At 36.0% G+C, this 26,912-nt stretch overlaps 2 protein-coding genes across 4 annotated transcripts in view; one reads left to right on the top strand and one right to left on the bottom strand.

Moving 5' to 3' along the window:
• Nucleotides 1–15,941, top strand: part of LOC131157597 (uncharacterized) — a 36,038-nt gene extending 20,097 nt beyond the window's left edge. For both annotated transcript variants that reach the window (XM_058111880.1, XM_058111881.1), the window contains exons 6-13: nucleotides 1,863–2,132; nucleotides 2,785–2,941; nucleotides 6,008–6,085; nucleotides 6,640–6,740; nucleotides 7,469–7,639; nucleotides 14,256–14,330; nucleotides 14,785–14,892; nucleotides 15,465–15,941. In XM_058111880.1, coding sequence (XP_057967863.1) covers nucleotides 1,863–2,132; nucleotides 2,785–2,941; nucleotides 6,008–6,085; nucleotides 6,640–6,740; nucleotides 7,469–7,639; nucleotides 14,256–14,330; nucleotides 14,785–14,892; nucleotides 15,465–15,803 — 1,299 coding nt within the window. In that variant the 3' untranslated portion in view covers nucleotides 15,804–15,941. The remainder of the gene's footprint in view (nucleotides 1–1,862; nucleotides 2,133–2,784; nucleotides 2,942–6,007; nucleotides 6,086–6,639; nucleotides 6,741–7,468; nucleotides 7,640–14,255; nucleotides 14,331–14,784; nucleotides 14,893–15,464) is intronic.
• LOC131157598 (protein LAZ1 homolog 2) lies at nucleotides 15,853–25,265 on the bottom strand. Of its 2 annotated transcripts, none has more exons than XM_058111882.1 (9): nucleotides 25,044–25,265; nucleotides 21,740–21,972; nucleotides 21,522–21,578; nucleotides 20,475–20,583; nucleotides 19,713–19,897; nucleotides 19,548–19,636; nucleotides 17,264–17,513; nucleotides 16,676–16,906; nucleotides 15,853–16,277 (listed from the first exon to the last, which is right to left on the bottom strand). In XM_058111882.1, the coding sequence occupies exons 2-9, from the start codon at nucleotides 21,887–21,889 to the stop codon at nucleotides 16,119–16,121; spliced, it is 1,230 nt and encodes a 409-aa protein (XP_057967865.1). In that variant the 5' UTR covers nucleotides 21,890–21,972; nucleotides 25,044–25,265; the 3' UTR covers nucleotides 15,853–16,118. The 2 variants fall into 2 exon arrangements, with proteins under 2 accessions (XP_057967865.1, XP_057967866.1); XM_058111883.1 differs by having other exon boundaries at nucleotides 17,264–17,480; nucleotides 25,044–25,163.
• Nucleotides 25,266–26,912: the final 1,647 nt, after the last annotated feature.

The following is a 26,912-nucleotide window of genomic DNA, read 5'->3' as shown; positions in this document are numbered from 1 at the left end:
CTTAAAGTTGATTTCACGCCCGCGGAGGACATTTCTCGGTGCATATAGTCACTGCGCGCACGATCTCTAGAATTACTCAGCTGGCTCGATTTTGTGTGCACTCACAAACACCAAGGCGATAGAAGATGTAGCGTCTTTTAGTTACCTTACAAAATATAAATCTTAAGAAAGAGTAGAAGATAAAGTTGTTTCGAAGAAGAAAAATTGTATCTTGATATGAAGTTGGATCACAGTTATATAGGTAAAATTAAGTATAAATTCTAGCATCATAAATATGTAACCGTTAAAATAGTAATTAATATTCTAAAAACATTAAAACTAATATATTAAATTTAATGTATATTTAATTAAAATATAATCGACGACTATTAAACAGATTTTTTTTTTTTTAAATTTGAAACATCCAACATTATTATGGTAATACCAGCAATGCTTTCTTCAATGAGTTAGCTGGCTTTTTTAGTCTTTTGTAGTTCTTTCTGGGTGGTAGGTGGTGATTTCAATGTTGTTAGGAGCTCTAAGGATAAGTTAGGGGATCAAGGGTGACCAGGAGGTAGTTTGATTTCTATTTACGAAGGTATGGGAAGATATTTTTTGAATGTTATGCTAGAGGTTCTGGTCAGGCCTATCTCTGAAGTCTGATCACATTATGTGTGCTCTTAAACTCTGTTCAGTGGGGTCCTACACTGTTTAGTTTTGAGAATATGTGGTTGATGCACCTGTACTTTGGAGATAATGTCAAGGTTTGGCAGACAGAACATCATGTTTAGGAGGGGATGGCAAGATGGATTTGGAATACTCTTTTCTCCTAGTTTGGTGAAACATGGGTGGGTCTGGTTTGTGTAAGTTCTAACCAATGAGATATCAGGGTTTTGGAAAGAGTAGAAGAGGAGTGGCTTTATTGATCTGTGCTGTGTTTGCAATCTTTTGGATGCCGTGGCTTGAGATAAATGTGAGGATATTCAAGGCTCAATTGACTTATTTTCTGCTTTGGGATCAAGTTAACTTCCTTGCTTCCTTTTGCTCACATTCATTTGGATTTTCCTTGGGGGGGTGTTTCTGTCTGATCTTCAAAGGGATTGGCTGGCAGTGTTATTGTAATAAGCTGATTCATGGAGGACGTATTATCTTCATTTACTGTACTTTGGTTTAGTTTTTGATGCACTTTTTTTTTTTTGTCTGAGAAAAATAGGTTCTATTGATGAAAAATAAAGGGATTAAAGCTAGAATTCCAGTTGAGCATGAAAGGGTTTTGGTTCCTGCTGTTACCAGGCATAAATCTGAGCATTGTAAGAATCATGCTCTCCCCAAGCCTCCAACATGGCATTGGTGCCATGTGCATTGGATTATATGTATGTGTGTAGTATGTGTGTTTATTTATTACTTCTTCATTTATTTGTTTATCTTTTGTCTGTTTATCTTTAATAAGCTGTTTATGGCTTCCTGAAACTGGGTTATTGAGATTATGTTCTTATTTAACAACCAAACCAAGTGCTAAGTGGTGCCACAAATGTAAGGACTTCGGTTTATGAGACATGTATCCCAAGGAAAATGAAGAATTTGGCGAAACATTTGAAGATGGGTTGGTTTACTGATGCTTATGGGTGAGAAACTGATGCATACGATTCATTTACACAATATCTTTGTATAGGTGGATGTATGAACCACATTGTGTGTGTATGCATGAGAGAGAGAGAGAGAGAGAGATCTTCTAGTACTATCCACTGTCATGCCTGCCAAAACTGTAGGCTTCTTCTGGTCCATGATGATTGTAGGTTCTTTGCTTGCAAAATTTAATTTAATTTCCTGCATTCTTCCTTGGAATTGTGTTTTTCTTTCTTCTAATTCAATTATAATTATAGGTTTTCAGGAAGGAAGTAGTATTTATTGTTGATATTAGTGAAAGCATGCGGGGCAGGCCCCTTGAGGATGCAAAGAGTGCACTTTCTACAGCCCTCTCTAAACTTGATCCAAAAGATTCATTCAGCATAATTGCTTTTAATGAAGAGGCTTATCTATTTTCATCATCAATGGAGTTGGCAAACGATGAAGTGATTGAAAATGCCACAAATTGGATTAACGTAAATTTTGTTGCAGGGGGTGGTACTGACATTTTACTTCCTCTAAACAAGGTCCATTTCATTCTCCATTACTTATCAACTTATCAATAATCATCTGGAGTTCACTGTATTTTTTTTACCTTATTGTTCATATTACCTTTATTTACCTTTTTTATAATTATTTTACTTAGTGCTTAAGACAATAAAAAATCCAATGAAAAATGCATGTGCTTCACTTAAGAGGATAAATAAGTCAGTGGTTTGTTAAAAAAAGAAGTGAAAAAGATTACTATTATGGCAAACTGCTACAAGCTCATGTTGCTGAAGAGAAAGACAAAAACATGTGGAGCACTATTACAGTGAGCAGTAACTCTCTATTCACTAGCTTTCAAATGTTTTTTTTTTGAAGGTCAGTTGAAAGACATTTTAAAAAATGAAAAAAAAAAAAACTTTTTGGAGCTTATCCAGAAAGGCCATCAAATTATTTTTCTGAGGAGCACCTTTTCCCATAATCTACAGCTTCTTTAATAATTTTATCATGTTATACCTGTTTTTATCTTTGTATTTCCCTGTTTTCTGTAATCTCTTGATATCAACTATTGCTAAATGTACTCATTTTATTTGTCTTCTTCTTCTTCTTCTTCTTCTTCTTCTCCTTCTGCTGCTGCTGCTTCTGCTCCTGCTGCTGTTTTTCCTATCCACTCTCCGTCTCTCTCTCTCTCAGGCAATGGAGATGTTATCTAATACCCCTGGTTCAATTCCTATCGTTTTCCTTGTTACTGATGGGTCTGTTGAAAATGAGAGACAGATTTGTCATGTGATCAGAAGTTGTCTAAAAGATCAAGGATCAATCTCTCCACGTATATACACTTTTGGCATAGGTAATGATTTTGTATTGTTGAATTTCTTGTCTTTGCTTGATGATTCTACGCTGCTGGTCTATTTGATATGATTAACTGCTTTTGGGATCATTGAACTAGTTTTAGAATCCATTGACTTATGTATATAAGACAAATGCTTGAGAAAATTAATTTTGCTATCTAAGGTTCCGTGCAGAAGAAAGCACTCTTTTGACAAAAATTTCCTGGAAAGGGCTCAGTTTTCCAGTGTTTACAAAAAGCATTGGAGATTCCTTTCTATTTTTGTTTTTTCCAGTGGAAATATGCTTATGGCCTTTCCACTGTACAAGGGCTTTATTTGTTGACCAAAGAATTCATGTTCGTTGATCAGTGTGTTTTGGAAGGTCCAAAATTCCAAATAATGGAAACTGTCAAGATGTTCTCCAGTAGATAATTTTGTTTGAGAAAACTGGAGCCTAAATTTCTCTTTCATATTTTCTATAGCTTTCTAGGCACATGCGCGTTGTGACTGGTTCATATATAAATGTTTGTTTCCCCACTTTCATGTCTTATGTAAGCCTTTTGATTTACCCTGTTGGTAGTACATGCCAATGCTACCTAGATATTTCTCATCTAACATAGATTTTATTGTTGTATGGTAAACACTTTTGTCTGAACAAGTATATTATATTAATTATTAATTTTTTTTTAAACACATGTATACAATACTTGTTTATACACTTTATATTCCACTTTTTAAGTGTGCTTCCGAGGGATTTCCTTGGATGCTTGATTTTGATGGGGTTTTTGAAAAAGGGGAGGAGAGCCTGTGTTGTACTTAGTACTTTCAAGAGAGGAGAACTGAGCAATCTCCGGAAGCTAAAACATAAGAGCTGGCAGGTGAAATGATTCCAATGGTTGGAGGGAGTGCCTGAACTGGAGGGATGCTGAAATCTAGAGTATTTCTGAGAAACAGAGTGAGAGAGAAAGAGTGCTCTATTGCTCAAGTGCCAAAAGAAACAACCCCCCCCCCTTTTTAAAGCATGGTTGGGGTATAACTAGGGGATAGGCAATTATGCATGGGTTTTCATCCCTCGATGGAGACAACCATTTCATGTCTCAACTAATGAGAGAGAAATTGTTGGTTGAATGGGATGGCAATGTGTTGTCTGGATGAGAGAGAAGAAAGAGGGACACATGTCACACATGACATGTGGCAGTTGTTAGAGCAGCCTAAGAGAAGTCTAAGGGACCCTTAATGAACCTAATTCAAGAGTACTGAGTCTAGGCTCTCCGGAAGATCTGAGAATGGATATCCTGCCATGTGTCTCGACAACCAATTTTGGCTCCAAGGCACGCGCACTGCAGTCTGATCTCGCACTAAGAGTTAACAATTATTTCATTATATATTTGTGTGCATGCAGGTTCAGAATGGCCAATTTTATAATCTAGGAAAAGATAATAATTTTATGCACTTACGATATACAAGCTCCAAATTTCCTCTTGCCATATAGAAATTAACTTGCTGCAGAATGCCCTTTTTCAATTTGTCACCTGGTAGTGTTCATTTTTAATGGTAGTTGGATGCACGCAGAACTATTTGGAGAAGATTATGATGGCAAAACTTAATGGCTCCTGTCTAATATCCTTATTAATCTTCACCCTCCTCAATGTAGCTTGTGTGGTATTTTGTTGCAGTATAAGGATTTGGCGACACATCAAATTTTAATTTTTTCTTAGGAGCTTTGCCATTTTCCCAATTGAATGTAGAGAAAGCTTCCACCTTACATCAATGGGTCTGGAGGAGGTACAATGTGACATTAACCTTGCTGCTATTTCTGTGAAAGAGGTCCAGGTGTGATGTCCTCACCACCAGCCCAATGCTAGCCCACCAAACATCTTTCTTCGTGCACAAGGCTCCCATGCCATGCTGGGGTTTTGATAAGGGTGTGACCTATGTAGCCTCCCATCAGGATTTTGGAGAAACTTGTTCTACCATTAAACTGTTGTGACAAAATCTTGTAGGAATTGAGGTTTCAGGGTGATGCATTGTTTTTAGTGTGTGTAATGCCTATGGTTTTGAAGTTTTGCAAACATATGGACATTTCCAAGGCTGTTTTACTTTTTTAGATGCACGAAATTCATTTGAAGTTAAAATTTCAAAACTATGATTTAAGTTGAACTGTTATTGGTTCTAACCTACGCTACTGATTGCACTTCCCAAGTGATCAAACTTTAATGTGAAATATGAAATTCTGGCCTTATAATGTTGTGCATATTGTAACTTGGGGCATTCATTGCTGATACATTTCTTTCTTATGTTCAAATTGCTCATTGTTCACGCTTAATGATGTGCCTTATTTAAGACTTGGGATGGAGTCATGTCATTATTTTTTTTTGGGGGTTTGGTGGGAGGGAGGTGCTATTATTATGGGGATGGCTTGTGCAGTTGGGCTACAACTCTGGCCAATTGTGTCATGCTAAGCTCAAGTCACCAAATTTGGGCATGGTTGGGCAAGCTTTACCAAGGCTTGGGCTATTTTGAGGTTGAGCTTAGGCTTGGGTGTTTGGTGAAGTAACATGAAGCGATTGAACTTGACTTGACCTACCAGACTTGTTCTAGAATATGATATACCATCATATATTTTTAGAGGTCTGAGAAGCCCTTGATCTTTCTGAACACTTATGGTGTATAGCCTGGGTGGGTTTATTGGGTTGGACAACCTATAAGCTAAACTTCACCTCAGAAAATGGTTTGAGCTTTAGATAGGCCAGGTTGGGTTGACCTATGGACAGATTTTGATAGCCTTTGAACAAGCCTGAGTTAACCCATAGCCCAACTCAACTCCCTTGCATTGCACTGAACATGATTGCTACCCCATTATTTAACCTAAGTAGCATAAGGGATTAGCATTGTAATGTTGTGGATTTTTTTTTGGATGAATAATTCTATAGTTGTTGAAGCATATATGACTGCTGTTTTTTATGTTTATAATTTCTTCAAGTGATATCTAATAATTTGATGACGTAAATGCATGCTATTTATTTCTTATCTCTGAATTGTTGTTTCATTTTTCAATTAGCCAGTTGATGTATATCACATTCTAGGTTCATTTTGTAATCATTATTTCCTGCGAATGCTTGCCACAATGGGCAAAGGCCAATTTGATGCTGCTTATGACGAAGGTCAGTTTTCTATTTTTAAACCAGTGAAAATAGTTATGCCTTTTCCAAATTGGTGTTTGTTGTGAATCAGAACTTGAGCGGTGTGCTTTGTTAATTAAACTGATTTAATGAATGCATACTTATTTTGTTTACCTATAAAAGGTACCCCCAACCCCTCCTTGAACCTTAGATCAGTGTATGTTTTTGGATGAACTTCTCCAATCTGCTGATTCAGACACTGACCTGAAACAGGCTTTAACCCATCTGTACAAAATAACTTATAACAGGTTCGAAAAATGTTATAAAGATGCTGATCCATAGTATAACACTATGACATGATATATTGTGTATGTAGCATGTACAGTAAATCCTTCTATCATACAAACTGCTTGTGAGGACAAAGATTTATCCCTGTACCTAGTTTAGCTGCCATGCCTATTGCTTGGGTCTTCTATGGCTGCTGACAATTATGACTTCTAATGTGGGAAAAAGGCTGTCATCAATTTCCCCCAGAAATATTCCTAGATAACAAAGAATGGGCATGAGAACTAAATTTCTTTCCTGTATATGGCCAGATTCAGTCGAGGTTCGGATGAGAAGTCTAATCACCAAGGCTTCATCTTCCATTCTTGCAAATATAACGATTGATAATCTAGATGATCTTGATGAACTTGAGGTACAGCATAGTATTCTTACTTTTCGCTTCCTTTAAGTTTTGATTAACATTGTTAAAAGAGTAAATAGTTTCCTCTGTTTCTATTAGAAAAGCGTCCTGACTACTGCTTTGTTATAATTACTGCTTTATTAGACATTGTAATGATGTCATTGCATTGCATGCTGACATTTTGAATATTAGTTTTCTTGCTCTCCCATCCTTCAATGCATTGACCAAATATTTTGTGGGATGACAATGTTTATGTGTATTATTTGTTCTAATTGTTCCATATGTTGGACCTTTGAGTAGTCCATCATCCCCCCTGGATTGTTTGAAAGGAGTCAATCATGTATCCTTATTTTCTGTTCTGAGATCCATTATTTATGTTATGCTTTGCCTTGGTACGGGTGATCTCGGGTTTGAGACTTGGGAGCGGCCTCTCCAAAAATGGGGGTAAGGCTTGCCGACATCCACCTCTCCCAGACCCCACTCAAAGTGGGAGCCTTGTGCACTGGGTACGGCCTTTTGCACTGGTATTTTATATATTGCACCTGGAATTACAGCTATAATTTTTCTGTCATGTTCATCTGTTTTTAGGCATTTTGGTGTTGAACTAACCAAAAAATACCCATCTTTTCTGATAATTGTTTCATGTGTACCAATGTGGCATTAAAATTATTTATTTATTTTACTGGATTCTCCTGCTCTCTTTCATTGCCTCACCAAAGTACTTTGCAATCTGATGATAGGTGTATCCTTCCTGTATTCCAGACCTTTTATCTGAAAGCCCATTGACACTGTTAGGCAGATATCGTGGAAATTTTCCTTCCAGCCTTAAAGCTAGAGGTATCACTGCAGATTTGAACAGTTTGGTCATAGACTTGAAGGTAGACAAGGCGAAGGATGTACCTCTTGACAGGGTCAGTTTCCAAAAGCTATATTTTGTAGGGAGACTTGCTGTTCACATAGGATTGAAATTATGTTATTTTGATGTGCTTATCTAGAACATACCATGAATATATGAAATTTACTGCTCTGGTTAAGAACCCTGATTGCTCCTTGATGCAGTTAAATTTCAGAATGGTTAACTATCAAATCTTGTCTTATTATAGATAGTAACATGCATTTCATGTTGTTTATATTTGATGTTCCCTAACCTGAACCTTCACTTGCTTTGTATTATTGTCTAGCTGAATGATAGTCACTGCAAAAGCCCCCATCTAATGGATTCTAGTTTTACCTTTATTTTATTCGACATCACTGTTAAGATTTTAGGTAAAACAGTAGACCTTATTCGCAATGATAGGTCTCTCTCTCTCTCTCTCTCTCTCCCTGTCTATTTCTGATATATGTCAAGTACACGCCAATGATCATAACACTCTTACTAACTCACATGTATTAAAATAACCACTAGCACACTGATAATGCTAAATGGCTAACCATTAACACTCCCCCTCAGGCTGGAGCATAGATATCATATGCGCTTAGGTTGTTACAAATGAATTTAGCATGTGCACCCCCCCCAAAGCTTTAGTAACTAGTCAGCAAGCTGTTTATCAAACTTTACATAAGTGTTTGTTATGAGCTTCTGTGCAAGTTTCTCTTGAGTAAAGTGGAAATCAACTTCAATGTGTTTTGTCCACTCATGGAAGACTAGGTTGGAGGCAATATGAATAGCAACTTGATTATCACACATCAACTTCATAGACTAAGAATGTGAAAACCCCAGTTCTTCCAAAGTGTTTTTCAGCTAAATATGCTCACTATAGGATAAGTCATGACCCTATACTTTGACTCAACACTTGACTTGACCACTGTAGTTTGTTTCTTATTTTTCTAGGAAACCAAATTACCACCAACAAAGATACATTATTTGGTTGTGGTTTGTTTGAAGGTGATTTGGTCCGATTGGCTATGCATATCCTAAAATATAAGCATGACCTTGATCTCTATATAAGAGACCTTATGTGCACCTTTGAGGCATCTTAAGATGGGAATTACCACTTCCCAATAGCTTGTCCTTGGAGAATCCAGATCTGACTCACAACACTTGTTGGCAATTTGAGTGACTGAGATATTTCAACTTTCTAACAAATCTCCTGTGTCGTCCTAAGGTTAGACAACAAATCATCCATATCCAACACGAACCTCCTATTAGGATCCATGGCTGTATCAATAGGTTTGGATCCCAACATTCAGTCTCATCCAAAAGGTCAAGAACATACTTCCTTTGTGACAAAACACTTCCTATACTAGATCTAGATACTATACCTAATAAGTACTTTAATGGTCCCAAATCTATGGTCTGAATCTTAGTTTGTAAAAAAATGTTTTAGGCCCTAAATACCTCAATCATCATCACCTGTAATCAATATATCATCCACATATACAATAAGCGTAATCCTACTTGGTGGAGTATGACAGTTAAACACAAAGTGATCCACTACACACTGTTGAAGACCAAACTCAAGTGCTACAACGTTGAATTGACCAAACCTCCTTTGGGAGATTTTTTAAAACCATATAGTGACTTGTTGATTTGCTACACTAAGCCTAAGTCCCCCTCCTAGGTGGTTGCTTTGCGTAAACCTCCTTCTCAAGATCACCATGCAAGAAGGCATTCTTCACATTTAATTGATGCAAAGACTAGTGACAAGTGGTGGCCAAGGAGTCAAAGATGCTAAAATAAGTTTGGCAATTGAGGAGAATGTGTTTGAATAATTCAAATCATACACTTGAGTATATCCCTTAGCAACAAGATGTGCCTTAGACAAGCCACAAAACTATTAGTGTTGACTTTCATAGTATATACCCAATGATAACCAACCACAAATTTATCAGGAGGAGATACCAATTCCCTTGTATCCTTTTTCTGTAATGCACTCATCTCTTCAACCATTACATTCCTCCACCTGGAGAAGGCTAAGGCAACAAACAATAATAGGAGGGTGACAAGAAGCCATAGCAAACAAAGTTAGGGATGGGATATTGTGTGCATCAGTACACATGCATTTACCTTTCTGGACAGCAATGGAAGGATCAACGTTGTGGGAAGTATAATCATCAAACTAATAAACTGAAGGTGTAGCAGTAGATGTTGGAGGGAACTCTCTTCCTTGGAACTGTCGTAGTGAATACACTTTCAAATTAGAACAATCGAGAAGATGGAAAGGACTCAAACTACATGGAGACACAAGGAAGGACAACAAACTAGAATTTGGAAGATTATGCAGAGAAAGAGACTCATTGAGATTAGAAGCACTCAAAAACTAAGAGTAGTATGGTGTAAACTCAAAGAAGGTAACATTGGCAAAAAAAAAAAAAAAAAAAAAATGATTTAGAGTAGGACTATAACAACAATATCTCTTTTGAGTTCACAAGTAGTTCAAAAAGAGACATTTTATAGAACGAGGATCCAACTTATTTACTCGGGGATTAGTTGATGAACAAAGGACACTGTCGAATACACGAGGAAGTAAAGAGAATAGAGGAGAATTAGGAAAGGTAACATAGTAAGGAATTTTACCACCAAGAACAAAGTATAGCATAAGGTAGCTAGCAATGAGTACAACATCAAATATTTTAAAAACATGCATTCGACAAAGTAAGGTGTGAAATACTTTAAGACATTTCTATTTTTCCTTGCAACCCCATTTTGTTGAGGAGTGTGGGCACAAGTTAATTGATGAATAATACCAAAATGAATATTGAAACTGAAGTGCTTTTTAGAATTGCTCCAAAGTGTCTGAACATGCATACTAAATTGAGTTTTTATTTAAAAACAAAAGGCACAAAATATATGAAATAACTCAAAATGATCTTTTATTAAATAGAGCTAAGTTATCCTTGAATAATCATCAACAAAGGTTACAAAGTATTAGAAACCCAACTTGGATGCAACTCAACTAGGACCCCAAACATCATAATGGACTAAGATGAAAGGACTTGTTGCTTGTTTATTGACTTGGGAAGCAAAAGAGACACAATGATGCTTTCCCATCATACAAGACTCGCACTCAAGACTAGACACTTCACTTAAAGTAGGAAATAGTAGTTTTAACTTTTCCGACAAAGGATGATTGAGGTGACAGTGGATTTGGAGTGGTGTAGCAATAGTGCAGGAGGTAGAAGGAGATAGAGGCTCAAAGTGGTAAAAACTACCAGCCTCATGCTCTCCACAATTGTCTTCTTCGTCTTTAAATCCTAAATGACCACAAAGTCAAGGAAGAATGTAATTGAAAAATTCATGGATTTGGTAATCTTGCTAACTGATATAAGATTGAAAGGGAAGTTGAGAATATATGAAACTAAAGGAAGAGAAATAGGGGAAGTGGGATTTATAGTTCACAGTTCCTTTAACAAGAGTGATGGCCCTGTCATAGTTGTTAGAATCTTACAATTCATGATTTGATTCAGATGGTTAGTATCACTTTTGCACCAAATGGATTCGAATCTTACTAGCGAATTTGAAAACAATTGAATCATTGCGCATCTATCGATTCACCATCGTGAATGTAATGATTCGATCCAAATCTACTGATTCACACATTCTAGACCTATCATATCCTGACAAACTTGACTAGTTTGAAACCCCTAAAACAACATTTTTTTTTTACACGATTGCCTTCCATTCCTTGTCTATGTCAATTTTGTGCTAAAAAAAAAGAGAGAAAATAGAACTTTAGGTTTTATGTTGTCTTCACAAAATCCTCTTCACTCAAGGAGTATTGTGTCTTGCCATTTAGAAGACGCAACAAAACACTCACCAGCTAAGGTAGTACTCTTGTTTTGTTGAGTTGTTGAGGTTCAGAAGTTGATTTTTTTGGCAGTTTGATCAATTATTTTTTTACGTTTTTTTTTTAAAAAAAATTTTTAATCCAAGAAAGAATATTCCTAAAATGTTATCATTTTTTTTAATTGTTGATAAATACCAAAAGTTCATTTTTTTTATTGTTTTTACTTGATTCCTTCTTTTAAACGACATAAAGTTCATATTTTATTACTGTTTCCTGACTTATTCTGTTACTTCTCATTTGTTCAGGGAAAGCATACACATGAAATATGATTTATTATATCAATATATGCATTTCATTTAGAATTGATTTTGGAAATTTGTACCGAATCTTACATTTCAATTCGATTCTCAATTCTTGATTCCCAAAATAAGAAGTTTGATTCATGATTTGAATCTCAATTTGACTACTATGGGATCCGTCATCAAGAATAACATGAGGTAAGTTTTTAGGATATTGGAGAGTAGATAAGAAATTAGGTATATTTGACCAAAGGACTAGGATGAGAAGTACTAAATGATAGACAAGCTATGGGGTTACCTTTTTGAGCAAGAGATGCAATGTGAGGGGAAGCTTGCTAGGATGCTTGATACTACTAGAATTTGGAATACTCTTCCTCTGAGATGGATATAGCGTGATGCTCCCCACTTCCTTGAAAGTATAGAATTTTTGGTTGCTGCATTGGAGACACGAGGAGGTTTAGCATGGAGATCCCAACATTGCTCAATAGTATGACTTATTTGTCCACAATCAGTGCACTTGCGAGGAGGGCCTCTACCTTGTCCATTTCTTCCACCAAGACCACTTGAACCCCCTTGAGAACTTTTGTGGTTGTTTGGTTGAAAACAGGATTCACTTTGTGTGACAAGCAATCCTCTTAGAGCTAGGACTTGAAACAGTAGATGCAAGGGCAGGGAAATTTGCACTAGAGGAAGCATGAATGACGCGAGAATAAACATCGGCAAAGGATGGAACTCTGCAATACCAAGTATCTGGGACCAGACTGCGTCAAGCTCGAGTTTTAAACCTGCTAGAACCCGAAGAACTGTCAGTTGTTCCCTCTGATTTTGCATCTCGTAAACATCGATGATTATAGATTACTCATGTTAAGCTTCTCATGAATATGCTTCATTTCTACAAAGTACTTTATAACACTCTTATCTCTCTATTGTAACTGAAAGTACTCTAGGGATAGATCGTATCTACATGTTATGCTACTAAAATATAAAGGCTTGCCATAATCCCAAATCTCCTTGCATGCTTCCAAATACATGCTCATCCGTGCAATCCAGGATTCCATCGAGTTCCGCAAGAGAGAAACAATCAATGCATCTTCTTGAATCCACACTTATTTTGTCATCTCATTAGAGTTCTTGTATTGGAGCAAGTGGTTAGATTTACCTAATCTTGTTAAATAGACCTTAACAGCCTTAGACCACTGAACATAATTCTTTCCATCCAACTTTTTGGTCATTATCTGTGGCAATGATGAAGGAAAAATACTTTTTGGATTCATGGACTCTATCACAACACTCACAAACTAGACTGACAAACAAGATGAATGATTGGACTAACCAGAACAACCGTGAACAAGGTGGACCATTGAAACAACCACAAACAAGTCACCAACAAACTGATATAACACTGCCAGTCTCTCACAAAACCAACATTTGAACACTGCCATTGTTCCATTAGACTTACGGACTACCTTTACTTACACTGAACAGCAACTAATGGATTGCCACGAGTGCACGATTTGGAAAGGTTGAATTTTGAACAAGTTGGTGTGTAAATCAAAGCATTTTGGAAGCAATTGTAGCAAAAACAGTCCAGGAAGATGTCTCATGCTCTGGTGCATGGCATTGGAACTGGTAGCAATTGGCCACTGTGTAGGGGTGCCTGGGAAGGTTCCAGCGATGGTATTTCATAGGGTTATTGATTGGAGGGTTCTGTGACTAACTATGTGGTTGTTTTTGTGAAATATGGAAGGATTCTAATGGTTTTGAGAAGGGCAGCGTGGCCAAGGTGTTTTCCGGGGACTGCTGAGTTTTCTGGCAATCTCTGGACTGGTTTCTAGGTTGTAGGGGTGTGGTTGACCCTCCTATACTAGCTGATTTGCATAGGATGATGATTAAGATTAGGGTTTGGTTTGGTGGTAGGGTTTAGGTTGGATCTTACTAAGATTTTTGGTAAAACGGGATGACCTAATTGCAATAATTCATCTCTCCCTTAATTTATAATATATGTCAAGTACATACCAGTGACCATAATCCTCTTACTAAATCACACTTATTAACATAATATTAACACACTAATCGTGCTAAATAACTAACATAAACATTGACAGTCATGGTTATAATAAGTCGTGGATTTTTAAATGAATCTTATTTGGCTCTTCTTTGGGTATACTCCTCTCAGTTTCCTCTATGGAGCTGATACGATTCCTTTGGACACAAGTTGTGCTGCTTTATTAGTTGGTGCTCCAGAAATTAGTAATTACCGCCAGTGATGTTCTTCAGCTATAACGTTTATTGACGTTTAATTTTTCTCTGCCAGGGCTTGTCAGGGTTGTGTGCCTCATCTCAAAATTTTTTTTTTTTTTCTTTCCTCATAGAATTAAGTTTCGCTTCTTTAAACTGGACTCTCTTGCTTGCCTTTTCTTTTATTCCTCAAGCAAAGCCTGTTTGATAATTTTCACATATAGGTATCTGCATTTGGTGCTAATTTTTATATCCTATAACAGGTGTTTGCCAAGCAACAGATTAATCTACTCACTACTCAGGCGTGGTTTTCAGAAAATAGACAGCTGGAGGAGAAGGTTTGTTACCTTGTGTTTTTACAACCATCACCTGTTTCATGTCTCAAGGAATCGTAGAAACAAATCCATGAAAGTTTTTCCCTTGGTTCTAAAAGCGCTTTACTTGTAATAAGAAAAAAAAAGGCAGTACTTATTTTGGGAATTCAGATATTGTCAGAGAATTATCAACCACATGAATCAGTATGTCAACAAAAGGGAGAGCATTGTTCTCCTTTTGTTTCATTGGAAGAGCATCTGATTTGATGGACCAGCCCATAATCATCCTTTGAGAGATGATTGCAGCCGTTCCATCTAAATATGCTTTTTATGATTTACTGCTATATTCTCTCTTTGTTTATCTAAACGATCTTTTCAGGTGGTTTAGTGGTTAGAATTACAGCGAAGTTTTTCCCCCAACAATAGAGGGGAAAAAAACCATATGGTTGTCAATTCTGTTAATTCCTTTTATTGGCAGGTTGCAAAAATTAGCATAGAGACTGGTATTGTATCCGAGTATACCCGCATGATCTTGCTCCAAGCTGAAAGAGGGAAGAAAGCCACAGAAGTAGCTGGAGTGCGGGAGGTACGCATTTACGTAATGTGTTTTTTTTTTTTGGAATCCCCCAAAAGAGCACCTACACCTAAAACCTTCTCCCTCACTTACTAAGCTTAATATGCCATATTTTATACTGCCATTCCCATTGCCATTTTCAAACTTCTAAAACCGAATGGCCAATATGACGATTTCTCGGTAATCATTGGGCCAAAAAGGCCATCTGTCATAGTAAAATAACGTATTGCTCATGAAGAGCACAATCTATAAAAATTTTATGAAATATGTTTAGTCATGGGATTGCTTATAATAGACAATTTAGAATAAAAATGATGCATATGTTAGCTTTAATTTTTTTTTTTTCGTGTGTTAACTTTGTAATTACTTTAAAGCATTTGCATGGTTTTACACCCAAACTAAGGTTCTAGCATGCCATGAATTCCAGAGCCTTGTGTACCATGCGTTCTACGAATAATAGGCTGGATCCATAATTATTTGGTGGTCTAAAACTTTTAAGTTATACCTCTTAATGGCCATCCCCTTAAAACATTACTCCAAATCAATGTTTTGATTGATATTTTAATTAATATAAACACAATCAGGTACCCAAAAATAAAAAGTTGGTCGACTCCAAAGGCCAGAAACTGATACTGCTTCCAAGTCTCGGCATCGGCTTTGGCAATTTGATTGCAACTGCCGAAAACATTCGTCCAGGGAGCCAAAAAGAAAAATTGCCCGAGGCTGCAGAGATTTTTGTTAAGGCAACCTCCAATTTCTGTGGGAAGATGTGTAGTTACTGCTGCTGCATGTGTTGCATCGAGGCTTGTTCAAAGATAAATAATCAATGTGCAATTGCACTAACTCAGCTCTGCACTGCTCTTGCATGTTTTGGCTGCTTTGAGTGTTGTTCAGATCTGTGCTGCTGTGGCCATGATCGATGATAAGGGTTATAATTAGGTTTTTCTGTTGTATGTTGTTCTACAATACAGATGTTAAAATTTCAATAGCATTATCTGTTCATATATATTGTTTACAATATAAATGAAAAAGCTTCTAATAAAAGAATTTCATTTGCTTTCTCTTGGTTGTTGTGCACTTATTTCTTCTTTAAATATAGTGCAATTTACCTATTAAAATCACTACCCCACACCACCCTCTCGATAAACCCATAAAACCCAATGGCTTGCCCTTTGCAGAGTAGTTGGGCTTCAGACTTTCCTCAGCTTGCACAGGCGGTCTCTTCTGCCCAAAGGGAATTAATTTTCTTCAAATTTTTCCTCAACTTCCAAAGTTGATTTTTCTTCCTTGTCATCTGGGCTCACTGTGACGTGGTGGAAAGTCTCCTGGATCTTTGTCACACCCTTCTCCACAGGTTCTATTGCTTGGCTTATGGTCAATGCAACATCCCTGACAACCTATTACGGGCAAAAAACATCAACCTATGTTTGTCAGTAGGGAGTTTAAGCCTTGAATTTGAAATTTTGTGAAATTCAATAAAACATTAGAATCCAGTACAAGTTATTTCTTTTGGTCCAAATTACATAAATTCAAATCCAAAGCCATGCTTGCAACTAAGAAGGATTCTCATGAATGTGAGTTGAGAATCCTTGATGTGCATGATTCATTGTCTAGATAATCTAATGCAGTGGGTATTTGGATTCTTAAGAATCATAATCACAAAACATTCTATTTTTTTTTTTTAATAATCCATATTCCCATGAAATGGCATCCCCTTCACATAGAATTCAATGCATAGGACTTCCTGAACCAAATACCTTTGTAAAGCAAAATCTGGTTCGTAAAATATGCTTACATGTTGACCACCCTCAAGAACAATGTCTCGGACACTTTCAGTGACGCTTGTTCCAGGAGCTTCAATCTGGGTTTCTGTCTTCTCAAGCACAGCTGGTTTCTCCTTATCACCCTCCAAGTTCAGCACAGCCTTGGTTGTTTCAGCGGTCACCTTCCCATAGTGTGAAGCTGGGAGGAACTGATAAGGTTTTGCCGAGAAGACAAAAATGTGAGCAACAGCTGCAATGGCCATCTGTCAAACAATAATAAACATGGAGTAATATTGTGGTGAGAATTATGAAGAAATGCAGTATCAATGTCATTGCTAGATGGGCAACCAAATATGTGCAAATATATCTGGTTGGACCCTAATGAAGCTTGCTGAAAGTCTTGCTTCTCTAGTTCAAAAAATTTAGGTGATCAAACCAGCAATGAGCATTTATGAGCATCATTTGTCTGAATTATTGTCAATTTCTATTTCCTTAGAACTTATAGTTTTCGTAGTACAAAACATTGCCTCTGGAATAAGTAGGGCCCAAATATTCATCAAGAAGAGCTAAGGCATCCAAAAAGAAAGAGAAATGTTTCCCTAATAAAAAAAGAAACTTACTTCTATACAAATGAGGAAGTTCTGCAATCCATTTTTGAATTTTCCCTCCTTGGGTAAAACTCTGAGTGCACACAAGATTGCGATTCCGACTCCTTGCCACCAAGTTGCAAACACAATAGCTTTAAAACTGATGAACTTCCCCAGTGGTTTAATTGGTTTAAGCCTTTGATGAGTTACATTGTAAAACTGCACTAGACAAAACAGTGCCCACATCTGGCTGAAGTTAAACACCACAGCCATGTAAGGGTATCTGTAAGAGATAGAGGCATAGTCAGGCAAAGACAAAGTAACATTCTCGTCCCTAATTACGGTGATCTTGAATCCACAAGGAAATGAGCAAAAAAGAAGAAACAGTCTTGAGGGGTGGGGGGTGGAATTTTCTTCTAAAATTGGGTCTTGCAGATTTTTGTTCAGCCACTGCAGCTCTCTGCCCATGTTATTTTCATTTGTCTCAGTTGGAGGGCTGCCAAATCTTCATTGGAATGTAAGATACTGCACCGTGCCAATTTACACTTCCAAAACCATATCCTATGTGGTTTGAGCGAATTAGACTTGTACTGTTGCACAGCTTAGGAACAAACTAATGGTAATAATAATTGTAATTAACAAAAGACTGATACCAAACTCAATAGCAAAATTAAAGAAGATAAGTTCATTTAAAACTCATTAAATGGTCCAAAAAGGTCAACTGGAATGACTTGAGTGGACTCAATAAAGCCTTATTTTTTACCATAAGAATAAAAACAATAAGGGTGCAACTGTGATGACTATGAACTTAAAAATTATTCAAATATACAAAATGAATGCATCAAAAAGAACACAAATAGCAGCATTTTCCTTAAATTGTTATTTTGGCTTTCCCAGTAGCGCCAAATGCCAATCTTGGACTGCCGCATTTCCAATCTATCCCAAGACGCATGAGGTTCCATTAGGTGAATATTCATGGCTAAAAAAAGGCAAGAAAAAGAAAATCCATCAACCAAGCACGAGTTATGCCAAGAGCTATGCTTGTTACGGAGTTTGGGGAGTCATTTTCTAAACATATTAGGGAGCTGTGCACTGGTGTTGCACAAGCACACACGTATATGTACTTAAAGTGAGCAGATTTGTGAAGCATACCCTAGGGTTTAAAGTTTGGGATATCATTTTTAGCCTTGTGCAGTGGGTGTTGGCCAACATGCACATATGTGCAAGTTTTGGTGCATAAGAAAATCAGGCAATATGTTGAATGTGTTTGGTAGGGCTTAGAAAAAGACTAAGCATTTGATTTAATGGGTTATTGGTTCTACTGTCCTCACTCTGTACATGAGATATGGGAGTTCAAATCTTTTTGAGAAGAAGGGGCTTGAAGAATTTTGGATGGATGCTGCTAGAGATCCTTGTGAAGGTACCCGACTGAAAACAAAAATAAAATAAGGACATCGATATACAAAAATCCTTTCTACGTGAGGAAATAAATTAACACTTCAATAGAAAATGAATTGATTAAATTAGGAATAATTAAACTCAAAAGATATTTTGGTACATGATTATAAGAGTGTTTGGGATTCAATTATTTTTATTATGCCTATATGTTGGAAGTGGAACAAATGAAAATTTAACATTTAATATTAATATAGATAAGATTCAATCATTTTTTTTTATACAATTCAAATTTCTTAATTTTAATCTAAAAGAAAAATATAATGCATGTGTTTCTTTAGTATATATAATCAAATTAATTGAAAATTAGGAATATTATGAGTCTATTTTGAATTAACTAACTTTGCAGATTAGATAGTCTTTACGGTCATCAAGCCCATGTATATGATAAATGTGTTACATCATTTAGGAGAAGTCGATATTCTATCTGGAAAAAAGATTTTATATTAATTTATGTGAAAATTTGTTGATAAGAATTTTTTTTTAGTTTAAGAGTCAAATTAGCAAGCTTTAGAATGTGGTAAAATTTTGTTTGCAATCAAGTTACTTTCATTTTCTCTAGGTTGAATGTGATTTAGAGAAAAATTAAAGGCCATTAAGTGTACTTATTAAAAGAAGACAAAGTCATTTGGGATAAAATTAAGGATATTTGGGTCTAAATATGGTTTACACCATTCTTACTTATGTATATAGTGTAAATATAGATACATACCTCCATTCAATTTGATTTACAGAAGCCTCTAAGAGCAACCATGAAGAATATAGGATTTAATCATTATTGTGGAAAAAAAACCAATTTGTCATTTTAAAATGGGAAGCTGTCTTTGAAGAATATATTTTTGCTCTTGCGAATACTACATACCCATAGTACCACTTGAATTCTCCATCACCATAGACACCAAAAAGCTCCAGCAAAAATGCTAAAAATGCACAGAGTGTCTTCAGAATCATCTGGGTTTATCCACAAAATATTAGAGTTGGAACAAAATCAAAGCAGATGATATAAATAAATTTTTTTGCCACTTACATATTGTACAAGACCGAATTTTTCTATATCGAGCAAGTCTTTTCCAAGCAAACATGGTTGCGTGAAGAAGTTGCAACGTGATTTTTGTTGTGACCCCTGTTTCTTCTCTTCACCTTCTAGTAATGGTTGGCTGAGCAGTTTTTTGGATTCATCTTCAAGTAGTTCTATGACTCGTCTTTCACCGCCTAACAAAGTAACATAGCAGTTCTAAGAAATGTATTTTACTAATACAATTTTGAGAAACACAATTTCCTAGAACTGCAGCACTAATCTCAATAAGAAATCAGAGAGAAATGAACCAAATTACAAAATAAATTTTGAATGGAATGTTTAACATAGATGGCTGAAGACAAAAATATATATATATATAAAAAAAAGGGCAGCCACAAAGCTCCTGTGTATGCAGGGTCTGGAGAAGGGGCGGACCACAATGGATCTATAGTACGCAGCCTTACCTTGCATTTTTGCAAGAGACTGTTTCCACGCCTCAAACCCGTGACCTCTAGGTCAAACGGCGACAACCTTACCATTACGCCTAAGCTCCACTTCTTAAGACAAAAATATAATATACTAAAATAAAAAGTAAAATCAGGTGTATGTGCCAAATGGGAGAGTACTTTCCACAGTTATCACAAATCCAAAGACCATCACAAGAGCAGCATAATTTATGGGGCTTGAAACCATAGCTAGCTACAAAGGAACCATTATAGAAACAGGGATCAGTTGCACAATCACATTGGTGCATTCCTCAAAACAGCTTACCTAGACATGCAACCAAGAAGCTCCCAAAGGAATATAATGCAAATGCCTCATAGCAGTCCCTCAAAATATCACATGCTAGCGATAATTTTGAGCTGTACAGGGCTATGAACTGCAAAAGATAACAAAATCATTAAACCCATTTGAAATCAAAATTATACTAGATTTCAAACATATGCTGTGCTGGATTTACTAGTGCTTGCCCCACATGAAGCTGCTGAGGGACAAGCAGCATGCAAGAACATCACCTTTTTGAGGCAGGATCGGCTGCCACTTGGACAACTAAAAGAAATAGGGCTTATATGTGTGCGTAAATCACACACATACATACATAATTACATACATGTGTGTGAGCATGCATGAGAGATGGTATGTGGTTGCATACTAAAAATTCAAGTTGAAGGCACCAAAAAAGGAAGGCCGAAATAGGTTCAAGGTAGCAGGAAAAGATGAGCTCAAAGAATTTAAAGACAACAAGAGGAAGGCCCTGATTAACGTTCATCTTACGTGGAGCTCATATAAGTGGGAATGGGTTACATGAGGATTTTAATGAGAGGAGTTTTTTAAAGGCTTGGTACATGGTTGGTCCACAACATAAAAGCTTGAGCTTTTAGGTTTAGTAGTTATCCAACATCTTTTAAGCTTTTACATGCTAAGGGAAGGAAGGGACTGGATCTGCTAATTCCTTAGCTGCAGGAATGCAGCACTAAATAGCAATGAACAGTCAAACAGCAGAATGCAATAATCTAAAATTTTGAAGCAAGGAGTTTAGTACAATAGAATTTTCACCAAACTCACTCTCTCCATATTGATATCTTAAGTGAAAATACATTTTATGTACAACAAATCAATCATATTGGTAAGAACAATGTCGAATGTAAATGAAGTTTCTATAAAGAAATAACATTTGGCTCTTAAGAAAAGGAAAATGATCTAAAAAATTATCTTTTTCTGTTTTTTTAAACAAGCATGGTTGGTCGTAAAAATATACTGCTTGGCACCAACTTTCTCGATAATGCTCAAAATGTCATGCAAGCTAGGAAAACTTACTGAATCGCTAGCATAGACGGGAACCATGAATAGAACCGCAATAATCCATTTTTGTTCCTGGATCAAACACCAGAGACTTCAATATCACACTGCTGTGGTAATTGAACAAAAAAGATCTGTATAACATGCTGAATTTTTTTTTTTTTTGAAAAGAAAAATCTGAGACAACAGCATGTGCAACTGGATAGTTAACATTTACTTATGGAATAAGAACTCACTGCAGGATTGGTGTATGATTTGAGATGTTGGAGAATGAGAAGAAGGGAGAGGACCAATGCTATGCTTATGCAGCATCCAGCAATGATAAGAGCTGGTAGATGGAGATCCAGATATGGGTCTTGATAGAATGAGATGTAAACTGATGCCATTCGCCCAGCATCTTCAAACAGCCAATACTCAACTATTTGTAAAGAAGCTTAATGATGTTATTTACCGTGACTGTTGATTAAACCTGAAATATATGGCCACAAACACCCCTCACATTAAAGCACAATTCGCAACTCAACTGGATCAATACAACAAAAACAAAGAGCATACCACCCAGTTAGATGGTGAAAATTCAAATAAAAAAATAAACTCTTTTTAGAGTGTTTTACAAATGGCATTTTTCCCCCAATCACTAGCTTATTCAAGTACAAAAGCTTTCGTAAAGCAATATTTACCACCCTGCATAACTAATTGTGCAGTGTCTGCAATTCCAAATTCCATCAGAGCATCATACTATTATAGTGTTTTTTTTGGGACAAACTTTTTATATTTTTATTTTTTATACTCATTTTTTATTTTCTTTGGCCTTGTGCGGTGGTCCTCCCCCCCCCCCCCCCCCTTCCCTTTTCAGCTAGGTGAACAGGCCATCTTAATATCCCAAGACTTCCACATCCAAGAGGGCAATTAGGAATAATTTTACCATCAGATTCTTTAGTTCCATCTACATTAAGGGCTTATCTGGTTGGAATAAATCAATGCTGGAATGGAATTGTTATTCCAGCCCTGATTCCTTTCCATAGTTTGATTACTGGTTAGATTATGGGAATCGTGATTCCTTTGGAATGGGCATGGTGATTCCTTTGGAATGGACATTCTTTTTATTAAGGAATGAACATTCCAAAAAGCCTCTCCAGAAAACATTTTATTCCAGGGATCGGTCCCTTCTTGCCCAAAGAGAGATGAAATCATATGATCCACTCTCTCCTCAGAACTCCATAGTTGTGTTTTTGAATCTTCACAGCTCCCTTGTCAGGTGTGCATTTCCTTTAGGCTCAATCTCTCTCTTTCACTTGATTATCTTTCTACAGACTTACTTCATTTGATGTTTTCAAAAGAAATAATCCTCTGTTACTTTCTTGATTTCCAGGTCCGCAACAATCACCTCTTGCACAAGAGCACCACTCTGCACTTTTGCAGTTCTGCCAAGAAGCTGAGGATCGCTGGAATCTTGTGTTCCTTGCACGCTGGTGTTCGGCCTGTCACAACCATATACAGATTGATGATTTTTATCAATCATGCCACCGTTGTTGCCGGTGGCATCGGAATCTGCAGAGTGGCCATTGATATCAATCATGGGCTGCTGTAACTGGTGGCATTGGTGTGCAGACTTGAATCACTGGCATCAGGAGAGTGGGGAGTTCAAGGTGCCATTGGAGATCCATGGACATGACTATGGACAATAGGAGAAGTGAAGAGGGAGATTGAAGAGTTTAGGTGCCCCCCTTGGGGGGGGGGGGGGGGGTGTGGTGGGGTGGGTTGTTTAGGAGGTAGGAATTGATTGAGAAGAAGAAGGATTGGAGGCTGTGAATAGGGGAACTTTGGTGCTGCATGTATTATTTTTTCTGCTTGGTTGCCAAGGAACCCAAAGGGGGGGAAAAGAAAGAAAAGAAATTCTACTAGTTCTTTTTTTCCTCGAAATTGTGCTTTATTTTCAACAGAATTTGTGCTTGTGCATCGGCCTTATTTATTTGGTTTGGATGAAATTTCTCCACCTATCTACTCCTCTCTTCTTTAATATGATTGAATGGTTGAAGACTGGCATAGATGATTTAAGAATAATTCATTAGGGGTTTTATGTTTGTTTATTGCATTTTTTTTTTAAACTATATGGACACTGCATATTATTTTTAAATTGTTTGACTTAACAAGTTTAAATTACATTCTTGGAATTGGTATTCCATTGTGGTCTTGATTCGACGTTAAAACTAAATAATGGAATGGAATCACACATGCAATTCCATTGATGTAGCGACTCCATTCTTAGATTCAGTCCATTCCAATAGTGATTCTATTCTGCAAAACAAATGAACCGTTAAATGTTCTACATAAGTCTTGGAAAGGATAACAGAAAAGACAGTTTGAGAAGCAGATGGAAGCCTTCGAGGTTAGGATAAGAATAGTTGAGGGCGTAAGGCTGACTCTAACTTCTCATCCACCCACCCACCCCCTGAGTGCTTGAGAACCATCCAAGATGCAACTTTTTCTGCATTGATAGTCTATATCTTGATTCAATTTTAAATGTGAGATTGACTATGTTTTCACTTGACATGCATCATCCAGTTCCATGCATCTAGAGAACATGGAGATTGGGTTTCTCATTATATAAGTGCTTGGCAGTTTCCCTTGTGTTTATATTTGGTTTTTATGATCTTTTGATAAGATCCTAGGGTTTTATCGTGGAGAAATTGGGGAAATTTAGAAAACAGTTAGAGAAAATAGGGTTTGATCACTTTGAGGGGATTTGCCTCCAAATTAGCCAAAGGCTATGAATTATGTTATTGCTTGATCTCCTTCCTTCCAAAGCCCCGTAGGGGTTACACATACATATAGGGTAGAGAAACTTACTCCTAGTAGGAATGTAAAATATCTCCTTGAATCCTAATTGATTTGGGAATCTTAACATTAAATAATCCTAACATTAAATAGAATCCCAATTGATTTGGGAATCATGACACATTAATTAGAAATCCCAATTGATTTAGGAATCTTAACATCTTTGTGGAGTTCTTGTTCCTAGTTGGGAATGCCAGTCGTTCTGAGTCTGCACATTGGTTCAGTGATGATTTAGTCCAAAACTGAGTGATTGATGCCATTGATCAGTGCAGTAGCCAGTAAGTCGGCACAAAAACACAGCTGTAGTTGGATTTATGTCTCCCATCATACCCATCAGCAACCTAAACACCCCCCACACACACAAAAGTAAAAACACAGGGAAAAAAATCTAAATTCATTGCAAGTTTCACACAATAAATTCATCTGTAAAGGTATAATTTCTTTTGAACACATCAATCTTCTTCAACGGTACCCATCATGCAATGCTCACATGCCCATGTCTTTACATTTGGGACTTGGGATGAACTAATATTTGAGACAATTTAGGTCCACAAGGAATGATCCAATTCTTAAATTTAGAGGCAAAGAGAAATGAAAAAGAAAATCAAACAACACCATAAAGTTTCTTTGCAAACACAGAAGAAAGATTTCGAAAAAATAAAAACAGAAAAGAAAAAAAAAAATAGAAGATGGTGTGCTGACCTCGGAAGTGGGCTGGCCATTAGAGCTGCTGAGGTTGAGGTGAACCCTAACTGAGTCGCTGATAATCTGTTCTGGTAGAGACATTGGGAGGTAACTGCATACGAACTATGTACACGTGTTTGCTTGTGAGGCTTACACGTTTCGTGTATTGGAACTTGGCAGTTATGAGTGGGACACGTAGGGTGGCGGGAAGGACGGCGCGTCGATAATATCACAAATAATAAATAAATAATAATATACTAGGGCACGCATTATATGTGTGCTCTACGGTTTTTTAATTTTTAAAATATTTAAATTTTTTTTAAAAAGATAATAAATTATTAAATAGTTATAGACATCTTTTAAAATAATTATGAATAGTTATAGGAATAAATTTGATGTAATTATAAAAAAATTTTAGAAAAGTTTGTGGATAGTTAAATGAGTATTTTAGAATAATTATTAGTAGTTATAGGGATAAATTTGATATTTTTGAAAGATGACACCAAATAGAGGAATCCCCTTTATAATAACTAGTCATGGGAATCCATTATGTAAAGCTTTTAAAAATTTATAAAGAATAATAATAAAATTAAATAATAAAAGGGCATTTTGGGATAGCTGTAAATAGTTATAGAGATCTTTTTGAAGTGATTATGAGTAGTAATAGGGATAAATTTGACATAATTATAAGGATATTTTAGAAAAGTTGTGGGCAGTTAAAGAAGTATTTTGGAATAATTATTTGCAATTATAGGGATAAATTTGACATTTTTAAAAAATAACACCAAACAAAAAAATTTCTTAATAAAATAATAAAGTAATCTATACTTTTTTTTTTTGAGTATTTGAGTGAAATACGAAGGTATTATTTATATCAAAATATTCTATATTATTATAGAATAAAAAGTTTAATATATTATATTTTAAGAAACTAATTTATTAATTAATTTCTCTTATATCTCTAAATTTATCATTCACGAAATATTTTCTGAGGATAAAATTTAAAGACATAGTTTCAATTTTCTAAACATAACACTACAATTTCAGGTTTTGAAGATAATCAAAAACTTATAAGACTATATTTTATGTATAGCATAATCATTCATTAGTTAAATGGTTCACACCGTTACTAAAGTGATATTTTTACCCTTCATTTAATTTACAAAACATACATTCTATTTTCATAATGAATTAAAATGCAAGTATAATGATGAAATTTTACTAAAATATTTTTAAAATAATTTAATATTATTGAGGACCTTAGGAAGAGTCATGGGTAAAACTATACAACATGTCCTGAACTTTCACAATATGACATTCTGCCCTAAGATTTTGAGAACTTTTAAAAACTTCCTTACAACTTGTTCGATTTAATGGAATAGTTTAAATTATGTAAAAAGGAGAATAGTTATTCCTTGCATATTTTAAATTATTTCATTCAACATGTACTAAAGAAATATCTCCATGATGACATTTGAGAATTTCTATTCCTTATTATGGACTTATAAAATGTTTTACATTGTAATTTATTTTATAACAGTAACATAATTTTTTCATATAACTAATTGTAACTAACTTCCTAAAACTAATATATTCTTGAGAAAAGACATTTCGCAAACCAAACGTAACCTTAGATTTTGATAAGATATAAAACCAACCCAAATTTAGTAGGTGTAATTAGGACTTGATATTATCAATTGAATGAAATTAGAAGCATCTAAAGGAAATAGTAAACCAGTTATAACCCTCCTTCCTCCCCAAAATATAGGCGAGATTAAAAAGCCTATAAATTTCATCTTCATGCTTTCATGTGTCATTACTTGATCTGTTAAGATGAACCTGCACATACACTTAAAAGTCATCAAATACTAGAGTATTTGTCATTAT

Source organism: Malania oleifera, chromosome 6, assembly GCF_029873635.1.
Source record: "Malania oleifera isolate guangnan ecotype guangnan chromosome 6, ASM2987363v1, whole genome shotgun sequence".
NCBI classification, from domain to species: domain Eukaryota; kingdom Viridiplantae; phylum Streptophyta; class Magnoliopsida; order Santalales; family Ximeniaceae; genus Malania; species Malania oleifera.
This window is presented reverse-complemented; position numbering and strand designations above follow the sequence as displayed.

What these genes read in the sequence shown, in the direction of transcription:
- LOC131157598 (XM_058111882.1), bottom strand. Translation starts at nt 21,889, where the DNA reads ATGGCATCAGTTTACATCTCATTCTATCAAGACCCATATCTGGATCTC. An exon ending in CTTCTTGGTTGCATGTCTAG is followed by an intron (nt 19,898 to 20,474) that starts GTAAGCTGTTTT and finishes TTACTTTGTTAG; the next exon opens with GCGGTGAAAGACGAGTCATA. An exon ending in GAATTCAAGTGGTACTATGG is followed by an intron (nt 17,514 to 19,547) that starts GTATGTAGTATT and finishes TATCTCTTACAG; the next exon opens with ATACCCTTACATGGCTGTGG.